General features: G+C 43.6%; 1 protein-coding gene across 10 annotated transcripts in view; it reads left to right on the top strand.

The window, feature by feature from the left end:
- CADPS (calcium dependent secretion activator) overlaps window positions 1–24,061 on the top strand; it is a 306,702-nt gene that overhangs the window by 118,446 nt on the left and 164,195 nt on the right. For all 10 annotated transcript variants that reach the window (XM_075287333.1, XM_075287332.1, XM_075287331.1 and 7 more), the window contains exons 4-7: window positions 125–205; window positions 1,261–1,497; window positions 3,324–3,445; window positions 23,899–24,010. In XM_075287333.1, the coding sequence (XP_075143434.1) occupies window positions 125–205; window positions 1,261–1,497; window positions 3,324–3,445; window positions 23,899–24,010 (552 nt within the window). The remainder of the gene's footprint in view (window positions 1–124; window positions 206–1,260; window positions 1,498–3,323; window positions 3,446–23,898; window positions 24,011–24,061) is intronic.

Below are 24,061 nucleotides of genomic sequence, written 5' to 3'. Positions count from 1 at the left end.
GATAGACTTCCCATCTTTGATCTACCCTATCACCTGAGAATGGAATATGAAAAAAATGAGATACAGAAAATATTAAATGAATCAAAAATAATATCGAAACGCATTATAATGTTTATTTTTGCAGTTGGACAACCCTGACGAACAAGCCGCCCAGATAAGACGTGAACTAGATGGCCGTCTTCAAATGGCAGATCAAATTGCTCGGGTAAGACTTCTTTCCTTTACTTCTTTAACCGAGGGATAAAATCATGCACTTTGCAAATCAGGCCTAACTTATTACAAGGATGTCTTCCATGAGCAACTTGGGAGTAATGAACATTGTAATTGGTTGTTGTATTTAGAATATCGAAAATTAGGGTCACGGGCCTCAATTAAGGCAACACAAGCCTCAATTATAACTGCAAAGGGCTTTTTGGATTCCTCTAGTAACCAGCATCTACAAGACATTGTGTTACGAGGGCTTTATACTGGGGACATCTGAAAGGAAATCTTCGAGGTTGGTTTTCAGGGGATAAGTAAAGGAGAAGCAAACAGGCCTCATGGGACGATCTGTAGCGGCGAAAAACTGTGTCGAGAACGCATTTCAGTTCTTCCCCCAGCGCTTTAAACAGAAAGTTTGCGGAATTGTCCTCTGTGGACATTCTGTTACCATTATAACTACAGGAAAGCCGTCGGTGTTTCCATAGACCTTATTTTATTGTATATGGCTGCCTTAAAGAACACCTTTCACCTCCTCTACCACCTTCACCATTGAATAGGTGCTTCTCCACTGATTTCAGCACAGTTGGAATTATTTTTCTGGCCCCCACTGTTCCTGAGCAATGAGTGCTGTAAATTTTCCCAAATATATGCTAATTAGGTTCTATATGTCAGGTGGGTGGTCCTGAGCGAGAGGAAATTGGCACCGCCCACCTCAGTAGAGAGCATAGTTATCATGTAGGGTGCTGAAACTAACAACACCAATTGCTCAGGAATGGTGGGGGCTAGAGAAAAAAAATCCAATTGCTCTGGTATCAATGGAGTGATGTCTATGGAATGGTGCAAACAGCTGTAGCAGGTGGAGGTGGTGAAAGGGGTGCACTTGTGGAATGATCACATGACCAATTGTGAACTATGTAACTACCCCAAAGGTCTTGAAAATCAAAATGACTTGATGGAGAAAATCAATTGGGAATGTCTTCAAGAAGTTTCTTCCAATTGGCACAGGTAATGGCAAATATATCTTGGCAAACGTCTCTCAACCAATATTCTTGTTGACAGGAACGTAAGTTTCCAAAGTTTGTATCAAAAGAGATGGAAAATATGTACATCGAGGAGCTGAAGTCGTCTGTTAATCTGTTAATGGCCAATTTGGAGAGCATGCCGGTGTCCAAGGGCGGCTCCGAGTTCAAGCTCCAGAAGCTGAAGCGCAGTCACAACACATCCATCATCGATATGGGAGAAGAAAATGAAAACCAGCTGTCCAAGTCTGATGTTGTCCTGTCCTTTAGTCTAGAGGTAAGCGCCGCACAACGCAGTGCATTCTCAATTATAATATGTATTGATCGGAACGTAGGCGGACCGCTCCACTAGTTACGGTAACAATACCGGCAAATTGACAGCCAGTATATCTGACCTGCTTACTGCAAAATATGGCAGCAGTTTGTCTATCTTGCATTATAAAGCAGCGCACAGGTCATGGCGCCTAACTAGGCAGATGGTCTAAGCGTAATAAATTATCAATGTATCAATTAATTTCGGAGCAATCATGCATTTGGCAAAGTTCTTGCGGTCTTGCATTATGCAATGAAATGACTTTGGCTGACTGCGCTGTCAGCAGGAAACGTTAATTCCCATATTAAGCATTTGGCTCTGATATTCAATGCAGGAAAATGGTGCACCCTGGGCTAATAATGGGGCACTTATGGCAAGTGTTTGCCATGATGGTGATAGTGGACAGGTTACAGGTCAATTTGCCTTTGTGGAATGGACAGATTAGCATTTGGCATCATGCAAATGACTGAACTGTATTGTCAAGCAGTATGGAGATACACAGTGTCCCTGTAGTGTCATACTACAGAACTGTAGGTCTCGTCACCATGTATAAAATCAGGTATATGGCAGTATAGTACAGTAGCTCAAGTCTACTGGTGATGTATTACAGCTCCATGCAAGTGACTGTACGCAGCAAAAATTTGTACATGACCTCATAAGCTGACCCCACACCTTCAGTAGCTTCTTGGAAGAACAGAAATCCCTACCTCCGGCAGGCTCCGTAAAGCCAAGCATGCATATATTCAAAATGGGGAGAGCAGCAGGAGCGAGCCCAGGTGGAGACGAAAACCAAACCAAAAACCTATAGTACATGACAGTCACTTCATTCCCCACAAATATATAACAGCAACACACAAAAGAAAGTCCAACGGCATGTAGAAATAAAGATAAAGATTGTTTTACTAGACCAAACAACATCATGTGTCAGCCCACCATAAAACAACCTAATAGCATGAGGATAACTCCTAGGGTGGATGGATGGATGGATGGATGGATAGAGAGAGAGAGAGAGAGAGAGAGAGAGAGATAGAGAGATAGAGAGAGAAAGAGATAGATAGATAGATAGATAGATAGATAGATAGATAGATAGATAGATAGGAGATAGATAGATGATAGATAGATAGATAGATAGATGATAGATAGATAGATAGATAGATAGATAGATAGATAGATAGATAGATAGATAGATAGATAGGAGATAGATAGATAGATAGATAGATAGATAGATTAGATAGATAGGAGATAGATAGATAGATAGATAGATAGATAGATGATAGATAGATAGATAGATAGATAGATAGATAGATAGATAGGAGATAGATAGATAGATAGATAGATAGATAGGAGATAGATAGATAGATAGATAGATAGATAGATAGATAGATAGGAGATAGATGATAGATAGATTAATAGATAGATAGATAGATAGATAGATAGATAGATAGATAGATAGATAGACAAGAGATAGATAGATAGATAGATAGATAGATAGATAGGAGATAGATAGGAGAGAGAGAGATAGATAGATAGATAGATAGATAGATAGATAGATAGATAGATAGATAGATAGGAGATAGATGATAGATAGGAGATAGATAGATAGATAGATAGATAGATAGATAGATAGATAGATAGATAGGAGATAGATAGATAGATAGATAGATAGATAGATAGATAGGAGATAGATAGATAGATAGATAGATAGATAGATAGATAGATACTTTAGTAAAGTCTCATGACCAAATCCAGCTGTAAATTCATTTCCTTTGATGTCATTTTTATGTCCACAGGTTGTTATAATGGAAGTCCAAGGATTAAAATCACTAGCCCCCAACCGTATTGTATATTGCACTATGGAGGTAGAAGGAGGAGAGAAACTGCAGACTGACCAGGCAGAAGCTTCTAAACCAACGTAAGTTTGACAGAAAGGAGAGACATCTGTACGACTATACTTCAAGTATTTCCAGCACTCGATTGTGTCGATGACGCCCCTTTTACTGTATTAAATATTTAGGCAGGAGGATCCATTCACGTCTACTACGGTATACTGTACTGTACATGGGCCTGCTCTAAGGGATCTCAATATTGTTTATTAAAAATTGTTGCTAAATTTGATAATTGCTTCTCATATTATGGATGGAGTTGGCAGAAATGATTTGGGGTCTCAGTGAGTGTCTCACCCCCCTCCAGCGAATTGTGTAATAGAGGAACCACAAAGATACTGCAACTCTCAGTAAGGTGTCTGAGGGTTGGGGTCTCCCAACTCTCCGCAATAAATAATATCCAGGGAAGAAAGATGAATTTTATCATGATTGATCCTAGAGAGATGTCTGGTAGCACCTTACTCCTCTCTCACCACTGAAAACACGTGTACACTTGGCCGAACCGAGTGTGCATGTGTATGGGAGTCAAGCGGAATAGCTCTATTCCAAATTAGACTCTATTACAACTAACCACAAGGGTGTATTGGGGTAACCAAGTCTTGATTATAGCTTCACCAAGAGCCCAGATGTTGACTCCCATAGGAGCCTACTATACTTAGCATTAGTGGGACTGCTTTCTTCCTTCTGGGACAGTACTAGGTAGCATAGAGAGTTGCCAATTCATGGTAATGGTCACCTCTGTTCTACTGAATGCAAACGGCCCAATATTATGCGCAACTCAACCATAAGCTAAGACAATTCCCCTGAAGTTTTTTGCTGATGTCAAGGAATCTCTGCTCAAAATCGTCCGATCCTTGTAGGTTATCAGCATGGCGGTGCAGAAAGGACTGACTCAGGATTCAATCCTTCGAGAGTTTCATAGCATAGCAGATCTTACGAACCGTAGCAAACCACGCATCTCCATCTGTCGACTTATCCGCTCGGCGTTGAAGAACCCCACGCCAGATACACGCCAAAATAAATGTCCCGGCTGACATTTTATAGCAATAAAAACAGGAGCAGATTTCAGTCCGTATTTTCTGATACAATCTTGAACAAATATAAATCTACTAAAACAATTAGCGGCGGCTTTGGTAATGACATAATGTTTGCTTTCTCGAAAGGTTAACATTGTTATAATGACACCAATCCAGATAATTGCCGGTATAAATTTTTTATAGCTTTCCTAAACCCTTTCACATAAAATTTGTCCTGGCTTAGGCAGACGACAATTGTTGTCGCTGAGCTACAGGCTTGTCAGGTTTGGAACTGAATGGGAGGAATCCTTCGCCAGGACTCAGGGTGGAGAACAACTGCAAAAAGAGAGTCTGTCACTCTGGACGACCCCTTACATTCATGCATTACATGGACAGTCCACTGATTTAAAGTGACACTCCAACTTTTGTTGATGCTATCACCCATGTCTAGTACTTGTACCCATGTCTGGATCCTGTTTCTGCAAAACAATGCAGAGAAAATTCTAAAATGGACCATCCAGGACTTTATAATGTGAGGATGATGTCACCAAAGGTCCTGAATGCAGCACTAACTTCTTCTGATAATACTGGGAAATATAATGGAGGTATAGTGACTGTGAGAGGGGGTGGTATTGTGGGCAGTTTGTGAGAGAGGGGGATATAGGGAAGACATTATCTAAGAAGTAAAGGAACAGTAGAAGGCACCTTGACAGAATAGGTAAGGTGGAAGGACAGGGATGGGACTGAGGAAACGGAGGTCACATAGTTCTGCAAGGAGCTAAAAGACCTGTTGGCAAAGCAACCCATACTAGAAAAATTAGATTGTTCTGTGATTGGGTGACTTACTGAAGAAGGTAAAGGTAGGATAAGAAAAGAGATTATCTAAGAAGTAGAGGAACATTAGAAGGCACCTTGACAGAAGAGGTAAGGTGGAGAACAGGGGTTGGGACTGAGAAACTGGAGGTCACATAGTAGTTCTCAATAGTATCTGCAGGGATCTAAAAGACCTCCTGTTTGCACAGCAATCCATGGTAGAAAAAGTAGGTCGCTCTGTCATCATATGACTTGCTGAAGAAGGTAAAGGTCAGATAAGAAAAGAGATTATCTGAGAAGTAGAGGAACAGTAGAAGGCGCCTTGACAGAAGAGGTAAGGCGCAAGAACGGGGGGGGGGGGGGTACTGAGGAATCGGAAGTCACATAGTAGTTCTGCAAGGAGCTAAGAAACTTCCAGTTGCAAAGCAACCCATACTAGAAAAATTAGGTCACTCTGTGATTATGTGACTTACTGAAGAAGTTAAAGGTAGGATAAGAAAAGAGATTATCTAAGAAATAAAGGATCATTAGAAGGCACCTTGACAGAAGAGGTAAGGCGGAAGAACAGGGATTGGGAGTGAGGAACTGGAGGTCACATAGTAGTTCTCAATAGTATCTGCAAAGACCTCCTATTTGCACAGCAATCCATGCTAGAAAAATTTAGGTCACTCTGTGATTGGGTGACTTACTGAAGAAGGTAAAGGTAGGATAAGAAAAGAGATTATTTAAGAAGTAGAGGAACAGCAGAAGGCACTTTGACAGAAGAGGTAAGGTGGGAGAGCGGGGGGGAAGGTATTGAGGAATCGGAAGTCACATAGTAGTTCTGCAAGGAGCTAAGAGACCTCCAGTTGCAGAGCAACCCATACTAGAAAAATTAGGTCACTCTGATATCATGTGACTTACTGAAGAAGGTAAAGGTAGGATAAGAAAAGAGATTATCTAAGTAGAAGAGGAACATTAGAAGGCACCTTGACAGAAGAGGTAAGGCGGAAGAACAGGGGTTGGGACTATGGAATCGGAGGTCACACAGTAGTTCTCAATAGTATCCGCAAGGATCTAAAAGATCTCCTATTTGCACAGAAACATATGCTAGAAAAATTAGGTCACTCGGTCATGACGTGACTTACTGAAGAAGGTAAAGGTAGGATAAGAAAAGTGATTATCTAAGAAGTAGAGGAACAGTAGAAGGCACTTTGACAGAAGAGGTAAGGTGGAAGAACAGGGGTTGGGACTGAGGAATCAGACGTCACACAGTAGTTCTCAATAGAATCTGCAAGGAGCTAAGAGACCTCCTGTTTGCACCACAATCCATACTAGAGAAATGAGGTCACTCTGTGATTATGTGACTTACTGTAGAAGGTAAAGGTATGGTAAGAAAAGACACTTTGAGGCGATAACTATTATACCAAGGGGTTTATTGTACAACTGAATAGAAAATAGAATAAAATAAGACCGAGCCAAATTAGGGAATAAATAATTTAAAAATAATTAGAAATATTAACCAAAAATATAATGCCTGAACCTACTGGATCCTCCTGATGAAGGTCCTGGATGGAAGCTACAATAGGTTTTCCCAACTAGACAGCCCTTTAATATCAAAGCTTTCTTTTGTTGACAGCCCAGCCAGGGTCGGATAAAAAATAAGCCGCTGTAGATAGAGTTGAGAGAATATTCTTTAGATTTTCTATGACTTTATAGTCAGACACAGGATTAATAGTCAGCGATTAGTCAGCGTTGTGCTACTGCTTCTGGAGCCAAAGGCACAACCTCGCTCTCTCCGATGAGACGTTTGTAGTGATCAGGCCTCGGGCAAATTCTCAAAGAAGATCCTCGCGGCACTTCCTCGTAGAAGCCATAGGCAGTGGAAAATTACGTTTGTTGCAGAAACATTGCACCGGGAGATCAAGTATGGGGAATTTGTGAACAATACTGATGTTAAATGGGAATGTGTGAAGTGCCAATATAGTACGGGCTCGCTTACCAAAGTGACTCATAAAAGCTGACTGATTTCTGGAGGCTTTCGCTGGCTCATGTAATGCATATCAGGCAGCGGCATACTGCATAGTGCTCGATAAATCTCACCATGGCAAATATGATTGAGGTCACTTTTGATTGGATGCTGTTGTAGATAATCTAATTGCTGCGGAGACCAGAGCTTATTTACCAAGGGCAGCAGAGGCGCATCTGGTTACTGAATTATATAGGATGTCCCCGATTTTCTAAATTTTATTCTGATGGGTCCAATTTTATACACCAAGTCACCTTGTCGGCTGGTAGCAGAGATGAGCTTGCAATTTGGCTGTGGGTGAATCTACAACATTTCCAGGCTTTTGATATCGATAACCAACCCTACCGAGGGCAGCAGAGGCGCATCGGTTTACTAAAATAGATAAGATGTATCAAGTTTTTTTTTACTTATGATTCTGATGGGTCAAATTTTATGCACCGAGTCACCTTGTCGAAGGTAGCAGAGAGGAGTTAGTAATTTATTGTATTCTATCACATTATCTTAAAGGGGTTTTCCAGGCATTTGATATTGATGATGTGCCTTTAATAGGTACAGAGGTAACACTTGGCTTTGGAGACAAGGGGTGGTAAAATCCCCATTGCTGACCCTATTCTACATGGAATATGATAAGCAGGTGCTATAGTATAGGGGGTCTAGAAGCTTACCTAGTACCCCTAGAAGCAGGAATCTAACAATGTATCACTGGAAAAGATATGCAAATAAGTTCTCCTTGCTGGAAAAGGAAAACTGCGTCTCTAGCGCCACCTTTTGGACCGTAGAAAGTTGCACATTTACTACTTACAAAGAACATTACTTCCAGAAAATCTCTTCTAAAAGGAAAAGACACCAGTCTGCTTTGGGGTTCTTGGCCCTTGTCAGTGCAGAACGGGCTACGGATTGGCTTGGTAGGAGGTAGAGATGGACGAACCTCGCGAGATTCATTTCCATAAATATTCGTAAGGTCTGACCCTCCAGTTCAGAAGTTCTATTACGGGATTATACTCTGGGGTCTTCCCCTCTCCTTGGCATCATTGTGGTATTCAGCGGTCCCCCGGCTTTGTCTGCAGGCCTATTACATGTTGTGAATGAGATCATGTTCCCTGCGAACACCTCTGTGGCCTATAATTGGGTCCCAGTGGTCACATGATGGGCCTCAGTGGTCACATGGGGTGCATTGACGTCATTACCATTGACCAACCTCGGTGGCCTCTCATCTAGCCAACCAGTACCCTGCTCAGAACTGGCGGGGGGCATTAACTCAGAAACAGCCTTCTGAGGACGGGTAATTTTGGTTTTGCCGTAGGTTTTCTGATTTGATCCTGACCTCTTCCCCAAGAGTGTTCCACGTATTGTACAAAACTGTGCAAAACTTTTGCGTAGGTTTGACATTCTCAGGAACGGTAAGAGTCACAACGGTCAATCCGTTAAGATTCATGGCACAGCCCCTTGAAAGAAGAAGTCGTTTTTATGGAAGGAAAGCTGGACCGAGTTGTTTCTTATGTTTTCTATCAATAGAGGAAGCGTTCTGCCACCCAGTGTTAATAAATACCTGTGCAGTGGCTATTCTACAGATATAGGGCACGTGGGAGCTCCTACAAAGCACACAAGGCTAAAATAAGGCTCCTTATGAACAAAGACATAGAATAGTAATATATAGCATACATAATAATAGAATACATATAGCGCTGCTTTACTCTATGAGGTAGATGGGTATGTAAGGGGTTAATAACACCAGCCTATCATCATCCGTTGCGTTCGGAATGAACTCATTCCATTAGGGGGCTGCCCTTATAATGGATCTCCTCCGTCTGTCAGCGGGATACCTGTCCCGGACGTCATTGACAATGACATTGAGGCTCAAGGTGGTTTATTTATAGAGCGCTCAGGAAGGCAGGTTACAGTCCCGTGACAATTCTGGAATGAATCCCGTATAATATGCTAAAGAACATAATACACTCTATCACTGCCGGGCTCGGATACATTAAGGCTGAGGATGATGTTGCGAGACAATTCGCAACGTGAAAATATATGTACGGTTTGGCTGTGACTTGATGCTGTATTGAATCTGGGTCTCAGTATGTGGTGTGGTTGCAAATTTTGGGAAATTTAGGGTAAAAACAGTGCTGACGGTTCACAAATGAGACAGTCACTGAACGTCCCCAAAATTTTTTGGCTGTCAAGTCATGGTCACAACATTATAGCCCTAGACTAAAGGTCTCCCCCTGTTCCCTTCCACCTACAAAAAGTAAACCCTTGAATCCTCTTTGTCTTCCATTGCATAGTTCTATCTCCTGCGGATATTGGTTCTACTTGAGGAGATGCCAAGTAGAATGCAATGTTACCTGGGAAAAGGGTATGCAAATGAGCTCTTATCCAGAAGCAAGAAAACTGTCCCTCTGGCGCCACCTATAGGTAGTTACTCAATAGGACAATAAGAAATCTCGTAATGATTCATTCATTTATATTGGTCGTTACTTATCTTTCCATCTTTCCCGGATGTAGATATATCATGAATTTTTAGCCTTAAATTTCCGAGTTCAGTTCCATTTATCTGAATGGGGAACTGACTATTACTCTGGCAGACCTGGCCTATACATTTCATTGGGCAGCGTGCAGGGTCAATGGACGCCACTAAAGCCAAGCCATCAACCATTTAATCCCTAAAATCTACTCCATGGTACATACAGTAGATTCACCGACTCTGCAGCAAAGGGTTACTGCGCCCTGGCAACTCACATTTTTTCAAGTTATTTTTCTCTATAAATCGAAAGGTTTTGCACAAGTGAATATATAAATTATTTTTAACATCGAATGATTTGTTTCCACCAAACAAAAATCTTATTGTTTCTTAAATATTAGTCATACTTGGAGGAATACAATTCATCCTGCGCGCTGCGCTCACTAGACGGCATAGTAAGACTCATACTGCCACCTAGTGGTCACAGTGTGCAATTACAGAATGTTAGCTAAATGTAAAACCAATTTGTTGAGAAGATTGCATGGGTACATGTGTGGTCTGATTGTTATTATATCACAGCGGTGGTAAAGGCATTTTCTATAATAGTCAACCAGATCTGACCTATAATTTGTCTATTACCTCTGTCCCCTCTAAGCTGTACACTTTCGAAGTAACACTAGGGCTACAGGGCAACTTTAGCTGCGACCAAAGATCACTGTGTTGCCCTATGACTCCTACACCAATGTAAGTTTAGGGAGTCGCATTGTGACTGCAATTTCCATAAGTGCTGAAATAGTGTTACGTAGTGACTAAATAATATAATAACATTCCTTTATTCCAAGCAGTTCTGCAGCAGCTGGAGAAGACATTGCAATGATATAGTTAATTTGTTCTAAACTTACTTTGACGTGAATTTTGATACCAGACTATGCGGCTTTTTGTGTATGTACTGTTCCATGTAGGTCCAAAGTGGCATCACCATGAGAATAGAGAATGTGGGGCAACACGGTGGCTCAGTGGTTAGCACTGCAGCCTTGCAGCACTGGAGTCCTGGGTTCGAATTCTGCAAGGAGTTTGTATGTTCTCTTTGTGTTTGCGTGGATTTCCCCCCATTCTACAAAAACATACATTGTGATCCCTATATGGGGCTCACAATCTACATAAGAGTATAGAGAATGTGTCACCGCAACATGAGCTACTTTTCAAAACAAGCTTTTACGTCAAACAGATTTTTAAGAATCCTGATTTTTTTTTAATCCTGCAATTTTTATCCTTTCCACTAAGCCTAATAACAGACTGACATTTGCCAATTCGTTAGGGCTTTTTTGTTTTTGCAGCACAAACAAGAATACAATAGAAGATAACACATCTATAGATAACACCATTGACCCATCATTGCTTCCACTACTGACAATAGATGAATAGAGAAAAAGCTCAAGCAAGATGGCCGCCGCCTAACCACGTACAGATAACAGAATTAAAAAATCAGATGCAAAAAAGCAATATATTTCTCTAGATTAAGAAATTTAAAATAAAATTGACATCCCATTCCTTTTAATCTAGATTTGGGTACGGAGTTAACACAGACCCCTATGAGGAGTGATTGGTATTCGGTGCTAGAAGCTAAGCCTGTTCCTGTGCGCCGCCATTGACTATTGCATTGCCCATATGGCCCATATGAAAAGCTCCCTGTTCCATATGCCCGAGGTCCTTGCACGTTTCTTCCTCATTAGATTTTTGCAGCTTTAATCTCATCTCAGATCACAGTCCGCCCGAGTACTTGAGATTTACGTCTCACTGATCCATATGGCTTCCTAGGGATAATTACATTGTGCTGGAATTTGACTCTTAAAACTACATAAGATTGGTAATACCGTATACTCTGCTCCGTGGCTATACACAGCCTCTAAGTACTGAATAATGGATACACAGGAGCACTTCAATGGAGAGAGATGGTCTCTTCTTAAGATATTGATCAGTAAAGCTAAGTATGTTCTGCCGCTGATTAGTAATGTCTGGAATCATTTATTATTTACCTTAAGGGGATTTTCTGAACCAAGGGACAATTTCGATACTGATGATTTGTGGGTTATCAGATCCGTCGTAGAGAAGGACGAACCTCGGATGGTTTGTTTCGCTTCAGGTTCGGCCCAAAGATTTGTTTGGATAGAAGTGAAATTATTAGACTACGGAGTCTCTTTCGGGTATTTGCATTCCGCCGTGTGAATATCACGCCGCGACGGATGCCGGTGCAGTGTATCGGCTTCCCGTCGCGGCATTCTGCTCCGGATTAGGCCCAAATGAATGGGTCTAATTGGGAGGGAGCCTTGCGTCGCGAACTCCGCGGCAAGAAGGGCTATCTCGCTACTAGCTAGCGGAAAAAAGAAGCGAGTGGCTCCCATTGAAGTCAATGAGAGCCGATTTCGGCAGCAGATTTTGAGGCGGATCTGCGTCAAAATCTGCTGCCAAAGAACTCCGTGTGAACTGACCCTAAGACCCCAGAGTATAATAGGTGGAGTCATGATGCTCCATGGGACTGCTAAGGCCCAATCACTGGGGCTCATGAGCAGGGGTGAACCTACCTTTTTTGCTGCCCGAGGCGGACGACAGAAAGCCGCCCCCCCCCCGGAGGGGGCGAGGCGGATGGGGCGGGGCAGAGCGGAGGGGGGCATGGCGGAGAGGCGTCAGCAGGCAGAGAGCAGGCAGGGAGAGGACCTGCTCTCTGCCTGAGCGTGAGGGGAGGCCGCTGGAGCAGCGCTGTGTCCACAGGGCCACCCCAATCCACCGCTCGCTTCCCATGCCGGGCTGCCGAGACGGTGACGCTAAGCCAGTCCAGGACAGCTTGTCCTGGACTGGCTTAGGTAAGCAAAAATGCCGCCCCCTGGGGCCCTGGCATAGCGCCACCTGAAGCGGTCGCTTCAGGACGCCTCATGGGAGTTGCGGTGCTGCTCATGATCAGACAAAGGTCGGAAGAGGACAGAATAGGACCAAGAAACACCTCGAAGAGAACCAGAAGAGACAAGTAAAGGTGAATATCAATGTCTGTTATATTAGACTATAATAATTTCATTTCCAGTTTGCAGCTGACTATGGAGTATAAGAAAGCAGACAATTCCTTTAAGTTTGAGGTTGTAATTGACTAAGGCTCTAGAAAGGTAGAAAGAGTGGCTATCTTCAATATAGAGGACATGGGTTTAGAAGATATTGCATATAATCCTGTAATAACTGTAGGTGGACATATCGCCCCCTGTTACAGAAGGATACGGGATATAGAATGTGCATACCGCTCATGTTGCTGTTGCAGAATATTGTCTGATGAGACTAGTGCCCTCTAGTGGCTGAATTACCGTTTTGTTCAGGGACGTCGAGTCGATCAACCTACTGCAGCAGAATCAGAATCAATCTATTAATCAAAATACCAAGGAAAAAGTCATGGAGTAAAAATAAATTGTATAAAACCTGCAAAAAAAATGACTTATTGTCCCAGTAATTTATTGACCTGAATATTCCAAAGTTCCCAAACTTGAAACTTTGGAGGTCACCTCTAAACCTAAAATTAAATTATTATACTCTCTTCAGACCCCAGAGTATAATATGTGGACAAACAAGGAACGAACAATTATACTCACCTTTTCAATGTAACATGTGCAATGTTTTATATCTCCTGTGGTGGCGCTCTCTCATTTACCTTCAACTTCATCTTATTGTAATTTCGCCCTGAGATCCATTACATAGGAAAATAAAGTTAAAAAGTCAGAATATTTTGATAAATAAGATCTTAAATAATAAAAAATGTAGTAATCTTGGTCCATAATGATCCCAGCAGGAACTGATTGCTAAGAAGAATCACACAGAAGTGTTCAATTCCTTAAAGCTCCACCATATGTGGCAACAATTAGCTTAGAAAAGACAAATTACACGCCGCTAATTGCTGTCGCCATCGGTTTCTGGTTGGCATCATCATCTTGGAGGGGAGAGGTGACTTAAGAGATTTATGACTAGAGCTCAGCAATCCCTTTGCCCATAAGGCCGCTCTTATTTAATGAGGTCACGTGCGCCACGTCCTGAGACTGATACTCCGAATACAAAGTCATTTATAGATCATTAGATATTCTGGGAATCATGAAAAACCTGTCCTGCTTCCATGGTTTTCACATCTTTAGGATTGTCTTATATTCAGTGAGAAACGTCATTATACGGCAAATATTACTATTAGATAATGTACAGTCCGGAATCACCAGCCCACAAGACTCACAGGCTTTCTCTATGTATATGGGGGATCAGGACTCACAGGCTTTCTCTATGTATATGGGAGATCAGGACTCACAGGCTTTCTCTATGTATATGGGGGATCAGGACTCACAGGCTTTCTCTATGTATATGGGGGATCAGGACTCACAGGCTTTCTCTATGTATATGGGGGATCAGGACTCACAGGCTTTCTGTATGTATATGGGGGATCAGGTCTCACAGGCTTTCTCTATGTATATGGGAGATCAGGACTCACAGGCTTTCTCTATGTATATGGGGATCAGGACTCACAGGCTTTCTCTATGTATATGGGGATCAGGACTCACAGGCTTTCTCTATGTATATGGGGGATCAGGACTCACAGGCTTTCTCTATGTATATGGGGGATCAGGAGTCACAGGCTTTCTCTATGTATATGGGGGATCAGGAGTCACAGGCTTTCTCTATGTATATGGGAGATCAGGACTCACAGGCTTTCTCTATGTATATGGGGGATCAGGACTCACAGGCTTTCTCTATGTATATGGGGGATCAGGACTCACAGGCTTTCTCTATGTATATGGGGAGATCAGGACTCACAGGCTTTCTCTATGTATATGGGGGATCAGGACTCACAGGCTTTCTCTATGTATATGGGGGATCAGGACTCACAGGCTTTCTCTATGTATATGGGGGATCAGGACTCACAGGCTTTCTCTATGTATATGGGAGATCAGGACTCACAGGCTTTCTCTATGTATATGGGAGATCAGGACTCACAGGCTTTCTCTATGTATATGGGGGATCAGGACTCACAGGCTTTCTCTATGTATATGGGAGAGCAGGACTCACAGGCTTTCTCTATGTATATGGGGGATCAGGACTCACAGGCTTTCTCTATGTATATGGGGGATCAGGACTCACAGGCTTTCTCTATGTATATGGGGGATCAGGACTCACAGGCTTTCTCTATGTATATGGGGGATCAGGACTCACAGGCTTTCTCTATGTATATGGGGGATCAGGACTCACAGGCTTTCTCTATGTATATGGGAGATCAGGACTCACAGGCTTTCTCTATGTATATGGGGATCAGGACTCACAGGCTTTCTCTATGTATATGGGGAGATCAGGACTCACAGGCTTTCTCTATGTATATGGGGGATCAGGACTCACAGGCTTTCTCTATGTATATGGGGGATCAGGACTCACAGGCTTTCTCTATGTATATGGGGGATCAGGACTCACAGGCTTTCTCTATGTATATGGGAGAGCAGGACTCACAGGCTTTCTCTATGTATATGGGGAGATCAGGACTCACAGGCTTTCTCTATGTATATGGGGGATCAGGACTCACAGGCTTTCTCTATGTATATGGGGATCAGGACTCACAGGCTTTCTCTATGTATATGGGGATCAGGACTCACAGGCTTTCTCTATGTATATGGGGGATCAGGACTCACAGGCTTTCTCTATGTATATGGGGGATCAGGACTCACAGGCTTTCTCTATGTATATGGGGATCAGGACTCACAGGCTTTCTCTATGTATATGGGGGGGGGATCAGGACTCACAGGCTTTCTCTATGTATATGGGGATCAGGACTCACAGGCTTTCTCTATGTATATGGGGGGGGGATCAGGACTCACAGGCTTTCTCTATGTATATGGGGGATCAGGACTCACAGGCTTTCTCTATGTATATGGGAGATCAGGACTCACAGGCTTTCTCTATGTATATGGGGGATCAGGACTCACAGGCTTTCTCTATGTATATGGGGGATCAGGACTCACAGGCTTTCTCTATGTATATGGGAGATCAGGACTCACAGGCTTTCTCTATGTATATGGGAGATCAGGACTCACAGGCTTTCTCTATGTATATGGGAGATCAGGACTCACAGGCTTTCTCTATGTATATGGGAGATCAGGACTCACAGGCTTTCTCTATGTATATGGGAGATCAGGACTCACAGGCTTTCTCTATGTATATGGGGATCAGGACTCACAGGCTTTCTCTATGTATATGGGGGGGATCAGGACTCACAGGCTTTCTCTATGTATATGGGAGATCAGGACTCACAGGCTTTCTCTATGTATATGGGGGGGATCAGGACTCACAGGCTTTCTCTATGTATATGGGGGATCAGGACTCACAGGCTTTCTCTATGTATATGGGGGATCAGGACTCACAGGCTTTCTCTATGTATATGGGGGATCAGGACTCACAGGCTTTCTCTATGTATATGGGGGATCAGGACTCACAGGCTTTCTCTATGTATATGGGAGATCAGGACTCACAGGCTTTCTCTATGTATATGGGGGATCAGGACTCACAGGCTTTCTCTATGTATATGGGGGATCAGGACTCACAGGCTTTCTCTATGTATATGGGGGATCAGGACTCACAGGCTTTCTCTATGTATATGGGGGGCAGGACTCACAGGCTTTCTCTATGTATACGAGGGATCAGGACTCACAGGCTTTCTCTACGTATATGGGAGAGCAGGACTCACAGGCTTTCTCTATGTATATGGGGATCAGGACTCACAGGCTTTCTCTATGTATATGGGGGATCAGGACTCACAGGCTTTCTCTATGTATATGGGGATCAGGACTCACAGGCTTTCTCTATGTATATGGGGGATCAGGACTCACAGGCTTTCTCTATGTATATGGGGATCAGGACTCACAGGCTTTCTCTATGTATATGGGGGATCAGGACTCACAGGCTTTCTCTATGTATATGGGGGATCAGGACTCACAGGCTTTCTCTATGTATATGGGGGATCAGGACTCACAGGCTTTCTCTATGTATATGGGGATCAGGACTCACAGGCTTTCTCTATGTATATGGGATAAGCAGGACTCACAGGCTTTCTCTATGTATATGGGGGATCAGGACTCACAGGCTTTCTCTATGTATATGGGGGGGATCAGGACTCACAGGCTTTCTCTATGTATACGAGGGATCAGGACTCACAGGCTTTCTCTATGTATATGGGGGGGATCAGGAGTCACAGGCTTTCTCTATGTATACGAGGGATCAGGACTCACAGGCTTTCTCTATGTATATGGGAGAGCAGGTCTCACAGGCTTTCTCTATGTATATGGGGGGGATCAGGAGTCACAGGCTTTCTCTATGTATATGGGGGACCAGGTCTCACAGGCTTTCTCTATGTATATGGGGGATCAGGACTCACAGGCTTTCTCTATGTATATGGGGGATCAGGACTCACAGGCTTTCTCTATGTATATGGGGGATCAGGACTCACAGGCTTTCTCTATGTATATGGGGGATCAGGTCTCACAGGCTTTCTCTATGTATATGGGGGATCAGGACTCACAGGCTTTCTCTATGTATATGGGGGGGATCAGGAGTCACAGGCTTTCTCTATGTATATGGGGGACCAGGTCTCACAGGCTTTCTCTATGTATATGGGGGATCAGGACTCACAGGCTTTCTCTATGTATATGGGGGATCAGGACTCACAGGCTTTCTCTATGTATATGGGATAAGCAGGACTCACAGGCTTTCTCTATGTATATGGGGGATCAGGACTCACAGGCTTTCTCTATGTATATGGGGGGGATCAGGACTCACAGGCTTTCTCTATGTATATGGGGGGATCAGGACTCACAGGCTTTCTCTATGTATATGGGGATCAGGACTCACAGGCTTCCTCTATGTATATGGGGATCAGGACTCACAGGCTTCCTCTATGTATATGGGATAAGCAGGACTCACAGGCTTTCTCTATGTATATGGGGGATCAGGACTCACAGGCTTTCTCTATGTATATGGGGGACCAGGTCTCACAGGCTTTCTCTATGTATATGGGGGATCAGGACTCACAGGCTTTCTCTATGTATATGGGGGATCAGGACTCACAGGCTTTCTCTATGTATATGGGGGGATCAGGACTCACAGGCTTTCTCTATGTATATGGGAGATCAGGACTCACAGGCTTTCTCTATGTATATGGGGGATCAGGTCTCACAGGCTTTCTCTATGTATATGGGGATCAGGACTCACAGGCTTTCTCTATGTATATGGGATAAGCAGGACTCACAGGCTTTCTCTATGTATATGGGGGATCAGGACTCACAGGCTTTCTCTATGTATATGGGGGGGATCAGGACTCACAGGCTTTCTCTATGTATATGGGGGGATCAGGACTCACAGGCTTTCTCTATGTATATGGGGATCAGGACTCACAGGCTTCCTCTATGTATATGGGGATCAGGACTCACAGGCTTCCTCTATGTATATGGGATAAGCAGGACTCACAGGCTTTCTCTATGTATATGGGGGATCAGGACTCACAGGCTTTCTCTATGTATATGGGGGACCAGGTCTCACAGGCTTTCTCTATGTATATGGGGGATCAGGACTCACAGGCTTTCTCTATGTATATGGGGGATCAGGACTCACAGGCTTTCTCTATGTATATGGGGGGATCAGGACTCACAGGCTTTCTCTATGTATATGGGAGATCAGGACTCACAGGCTTTCTCTATGTATATGGGGGATCAGGTCTCACAGGCTTTCTCTATGTATATGGGGATCAGGTCTCACAGGCTTCCTCTATGTATATGGGATAAGCAGGACTCACAGGCTTTCTCTATGTATATGGGAGATCAGGACTCACAGGCTTTCTCTATGTATATGGGAGATCAGGACTCACAGGCTTTCTCTATGTATATGGCAGAAGCAGGAAGGGTTGAAGTTATAATTAAGGGACTGTGTTGTTTTTGCACTGCATACCAGAACCATCATGATAATTGTTGGCGAATGACAAACTCAGCACTGCTACATCTGTACATTGTCTCGCTCTACCTGGCTTCTCACCTCCGCCTTCATTAATCCCACAGTCTCTTCTCGCTTTGCGGGTCTTACTGTAAATGTTTGAGGTCTCTTATCTCATTAGCTCTTCCGATCCACCCAGAGCCGCGTACAAATACCATCTTTATCTCCAGTTCCGTTTCTTTAGGGTTTGGTCCCTCTGTGCCACTTTCTTCATCCTGTGAAAAATCCTGATGAAAATGATTGTTTGTTTTTTAGTTAGCAACATTTGCCGATAACATATGGTCTGGGAACACTCGGCAAATATGAGGCTTTTACTCGCAAACAGGAGTGATGGTTGGAAAGCAGATGCTGTCATGCAGAGCGCCGAGCGTTTTCCTCCACTCTCTGCAAAGAATATCTATCACTTCACTGACATTTTCCATGTCTTGGAGAAGGAGAGGTGATAATAATAAGATCTGGTGAAGCAATACAACACCTTAATGTATTGTTCTCTTGTGGGAAGGTATGTAGGCTGATGTCACCCAGTTCCCGCTTGCTCATATTACAAGAACACATTGTTGCGCTGGTATATTCAGAAACTATAGGAAATAGGACAGTATGGTCGCACTGATTAGATCCCGTGGTGGGGTCTGGAGTTTAGATTGGATCAGAACAACTACTTGGACATTGTATGGTCACCCGTATAAAAGATACTTGCAGTAGTTACTTGGAATCCTATGAAATCATAGTAGTGGATTCTTATACTGTTACTATGGGTCCGTGATGGCGAACCTATGGCACAGGTGCCAGAGGTGGCACTCAGAGCCCTCTCTTTGGGCACCCATCCATGGAACTGATTATACTGTGTGTGGGCCACCGTGGAGCAAATTGTACTGTGTGGGGGCCACTGTGGAGCAGATTATACTGTGTGGGGGCCACTGTGGAGTAGATTATACTGTGTGGGGACCACTGTGCAGCAGATTATACTGTGTGGGGACCACTGTGCAGCAGAGTATACTGTGTGGGGACCACTGTGGAGCAGATTATACTGTGTGGGGACCACTGTGCAGCAGATTATACTGTGTGGGGGTCACTGTGCAGCAGATTATACTGTGTGGGGACCACTGTGCAGCAGATTATACTGTGTGGGGACCACTGTGCAGCAGATTATACTGTGTGGGGACCACTGTGCAGCAGAGTATACTGTGTGGGGACCACTGTGGAGCAGATTATACTGTGTGGGGACCACTGTGGAGTAGATTATACTGTGTGGGGACCACTGTGCAGCAGAGTATACTGTGTGGGGACCACTGTGGAGCAGATTATACTTCTGTGGGGACCACTGTGCAGCAGATTATACTGTGTGGGGGTCACTGTGCAGCAGATTATACTGTGTGGGGACCACTGTGCAGCAGATTATACTGTGTGGGGACCACTGTGCAGCAGATTATACTGTGTGGGGACCACTGTGCAGCAGAGTATACTGTGTGGGGACCACTGTGGAGCAGATTATACTGTGTGGGGGCCACTGTGGAGTAGATTATACTGTGTGGGGACCACTGTGCAGCAGAGTATACTGTGTGGGGACCACTGTGGAGCAGATTATACTGTGTGGGGACCACTGTGCAGCAGATTATACTGTGTGGGGGTCACTGTGCAGCAGATTATACTGTGTGGGGACCACTGTGCAGCAGATTATACTGTGTGGGGACCACTGTGCAGCAGAGTATACTGTGTGGGGACCACTGTGGAGCAGATTATACTGTGTGGGGACCACTGTGGAGTAGATTATACTGTGTGGGGACCACTGTGCAGCAGAGTATACTGTGTGGGGACCACTGTGGAGCAGATTATACTGTGTGGGGACCACTGTGCAGCAGATTATACTGTGTGGGGACCACTGTGCAGCAGATTATACTGTGTGGGGACCATTGTGCAGCAGAGTATACTGTTTGGGGGTCACTGTGGAGCAGATTGTACTGTGTGGGGGTCACAGTGGAGCAGAAAGCTCTATAAAACCCAATTTGTATGACCATATTTTGCAAGTCTGTAATTGTGTGCAATTGTGGATCCGTACTTTATTAAGGTTAAATTGCCATTTTGGCACTTTGTGATAAATTGGTGGGTTTTGGGTTGCAGTTTGGGCACTCGGTCTCTAAAAGGTTCATCATCACTTCTATAGGTCATCAATGAAGGTCTGACTCCCAGAACACCTATGGCCTCTCCAATGAACACCTAGTACAATGCCGTACATATTTTCAATTGTACTTGGAATTGCAGCTCAGACCCATTCATTTGAAAGGGACTGAGCTGCTGCTGTACCATGCGACCAATGAATGTGATGTCATCGGCAGAAGGAAGAGGCCACAGCACTGTGGCCTCTTCAAACAGCTGACCTGTGCGGGTCCTTATTGATGACTTATCCTGAGGATAGGCTACCAATATGTGAGTCTTCAGGACCTGCAGAGATATGGCCATGTGATGTTAGCTATGTAGGTCCTGCACACATTACCCTGGGATCATTGCACAGTGCAATTTTTATTGTGTTTTTGTCAAAATATAGTAAAACCTTTAGTAATCCATAATGTACATGAAATCTTTGGCCACTTTGGGCATCAAAACCATGACCGTTTCCTATATCACCTATATTATAATCCACCATCTGAATAGGTTCACCTAAATGCTCTAAGCCTGGATTAAAAGTAAATACGTTCTATCTGGAGCTTTCTCTCCTTCCCTGTACCATGCATCAAATCTACAGTAGGCAGAAACCAATGTGTGAATATAATGCTAGAAACACAGTGAAGACTGACACACAGGCAGTGCTGTAGAAGACAAGGAGGAAAAGTGAAGTAGACAATGAATTTGCTATCTGTGGTTGGTTGAAAACCACAGACACAGCCATGGCTCCCATTGAGTGCAGCTATGGAGGGGTGCTAGGATTGCAATCACACCTGGGCCATGGAGCCTAATGGGGGTAAACAGGCCCTCAACCCCATACCGGGACACCAGTATTATAAATGGAACATGGCAGGCGGGGGTCCTGTTACAGATTTTCCATTGTTGTTTCAGTCATACATGACCCTGTCCTGTAGCAGTCATGGTTTTCTATCAGCGGGATCTTCTTCTTTCCCGATCCCGCTTTGATCACTGAACAAGACTGGGGCTCTTGTTATGTGCAGGAAGGACTGATGTGCTGCTACCTGCTCGCTTCGGGCATCTTCATTTGTTATAAAGTTCACAGCTGCCATGCTGGGCACACTACCACTGCCTGCACTCATCTACTATTGATGAAATGCATTTGCTGGCAGGCACCAGATGTTGAACTCCATCCAGCAGATAGACTTTGTGCCTGCACAGGCGGCCGCGGTGCGATGTTCAGCACAATCCCTTGTTCTTTATTTTCTTTGCTCGCTTACATATTTTTGTATGTTTTTTTGCTGCTCTCAGTAGGGAAGTGGCCGCAAGGCGCAGAGACGACTGCAGGGGCTGTGTAACCTCTTAAGGATGTGACTATGTTCTACACGTTTTCTGCTCTATATTGTGAAAGCCATCATTCCCATATCAGGGCTTGTTTTTATAGGATGGATTGTATTTTTTAATGGCACAATTTTTGCTGTATTGTGTAATTGTATTGGTATTGTTTGTGGGGTTAGAGAACCGCCAATGTGACTTATATTCCACGGGTCAGTACAATTGTAACGATTAACAAAATTAGATTTGTTTTGTTTTTCTTCTTTTTATGTTCTACTAATATTTTACTCCTTTGTATGTAGTTATAAGATCAATGACTTTTGGATCTGTCAATACGGGTATATGATGTCTTGTTTTTTGTGTGATGACCTGTAATTTTCAAAGGTACAGTTTTTATTCAGTTTTGTTGCAAAATGGCTTAAGCAAAAAAACTGAAGTTCTGGCATTACTATTGCTTTATTTTCTTTCACAGTTGCTATTTTATGCCTCATGAAGGGGGTAGAACAGGGATTGGAGGTAACAATATAGTTTGGATCGGAGCTAGTGTTACCACAGCTGAGTTCGGTTTTCCGTTCGGGGAGTCCACATGGGGACCCCCCCGAACGGAATACCGAACGCAACTGCAAGTGGTGTGCAGTAAAAGCACATGGACCCCATAGACTATAATGGGGTCCATGTGCTGGCCGCGCGTTGCCTACACGAATCATGCGGACAGGAAAGTAGATTGTGAACTACTTTCCTGTCCACGTGATCCCTGTGGAGATCTGGCGGCAAGCACATGGACCCCATTATAATCTAAGGGGTCCGTGTGCTTCCATTGGCACACCGCTTCTGTATTCCATTCGGGGGGGTCCTCATGCGGAATCCAAACGCAAATGTAAATGAGGCCTTAGTTAGCTGAAAGTTATAGCTGACACCTTTTGCTGATACCCTGAACCATTCCCATTCTGTACATTCACATTATGGAAGAGTCACCAGCACTATAAATGTATGATTTGGGGGCAGAAACAGAGTAAAATTAAAGGGATTTCCCATTTCAGTAACTTATCTTCAAGGAGAATGTCAGAAATTCAGGTTTGTGTTTACATTGTAGCTCCTGTCCCAAAAAGTAAATAAAAAGTTATTAAAAAGTCATTGTGTGGACGCTCAAATTGTGCCCTTGAAAACTACAGCTTGTCCTGCAAAAAAGGCCTCACTGAACAGTTGGCAAATCTCTCAAAAGTGTTGCATTTATTGTATATTATATGTATGGTGCACAAAGACTACATCATTAGATGCAGGGCAGTCCCCATAGCGGCCATGGTCTGCAGAACGGTACATACAATCCATAACTGCTTCTCTCTCTATATTTAGCTCAGAATTCCAAACAGAAAGATATTATTTTGCCACTGATCTTTCTCTAGGACAAGGAGAGATCTCTGAATACCCAAAAGTGTCCTTGTATGGGATGGGTTAAATGGAACATGTCGTCTTACTGCCGAACTGCAACATCTTGCACCTACAAGATCTTAGCACTGAACCACCATAGCAGACATCTGTCTCACATTAACTAGAGAGACAATTAACACATTTCTTGTCACAGAGTTGTAGCACGTTTTTGTGCTACATTGTCATTTCAGATTTAACCCATTCCTTGACCTCCTTATTATACAATGACTTTATGACTGATACCCGTTTCCTTTTTTTTGACTCCAGTTGGGGGACACAAGGGGATTTCTCCACCACACATGCTCTACCTGCCGTCAAGGTCAAGCTCTTCACTGAGAGCACCGGGGTCCTTGCACTGGAGGATAAAGAACTTGGACGGGTAAGTACTTGTTGATAGCAAAACCTGTTGATGCCAAAAACATAGACTAGT

This window comes from Leptodactylus fuscus, chromosome 9, assembly GCF_031893055.1.
Source record: "Leptodactylus fuscus isolate aLepFus1 chromosome 9, aLepFus1.hap2, whole genome shotgun sequence".
Taxonomy (NCBI): domain Eukaryota; kingdom Metazoa; phylum Chordata; class Amphibia; order Anura; family Leptodactylidae; genus Leptodactylus; species Leptodactylus fuscus.
Note: the sequence above shows the minus strand (reverse complement) of the source record. Positions and strands in the feature narration are given on the sequence as shown.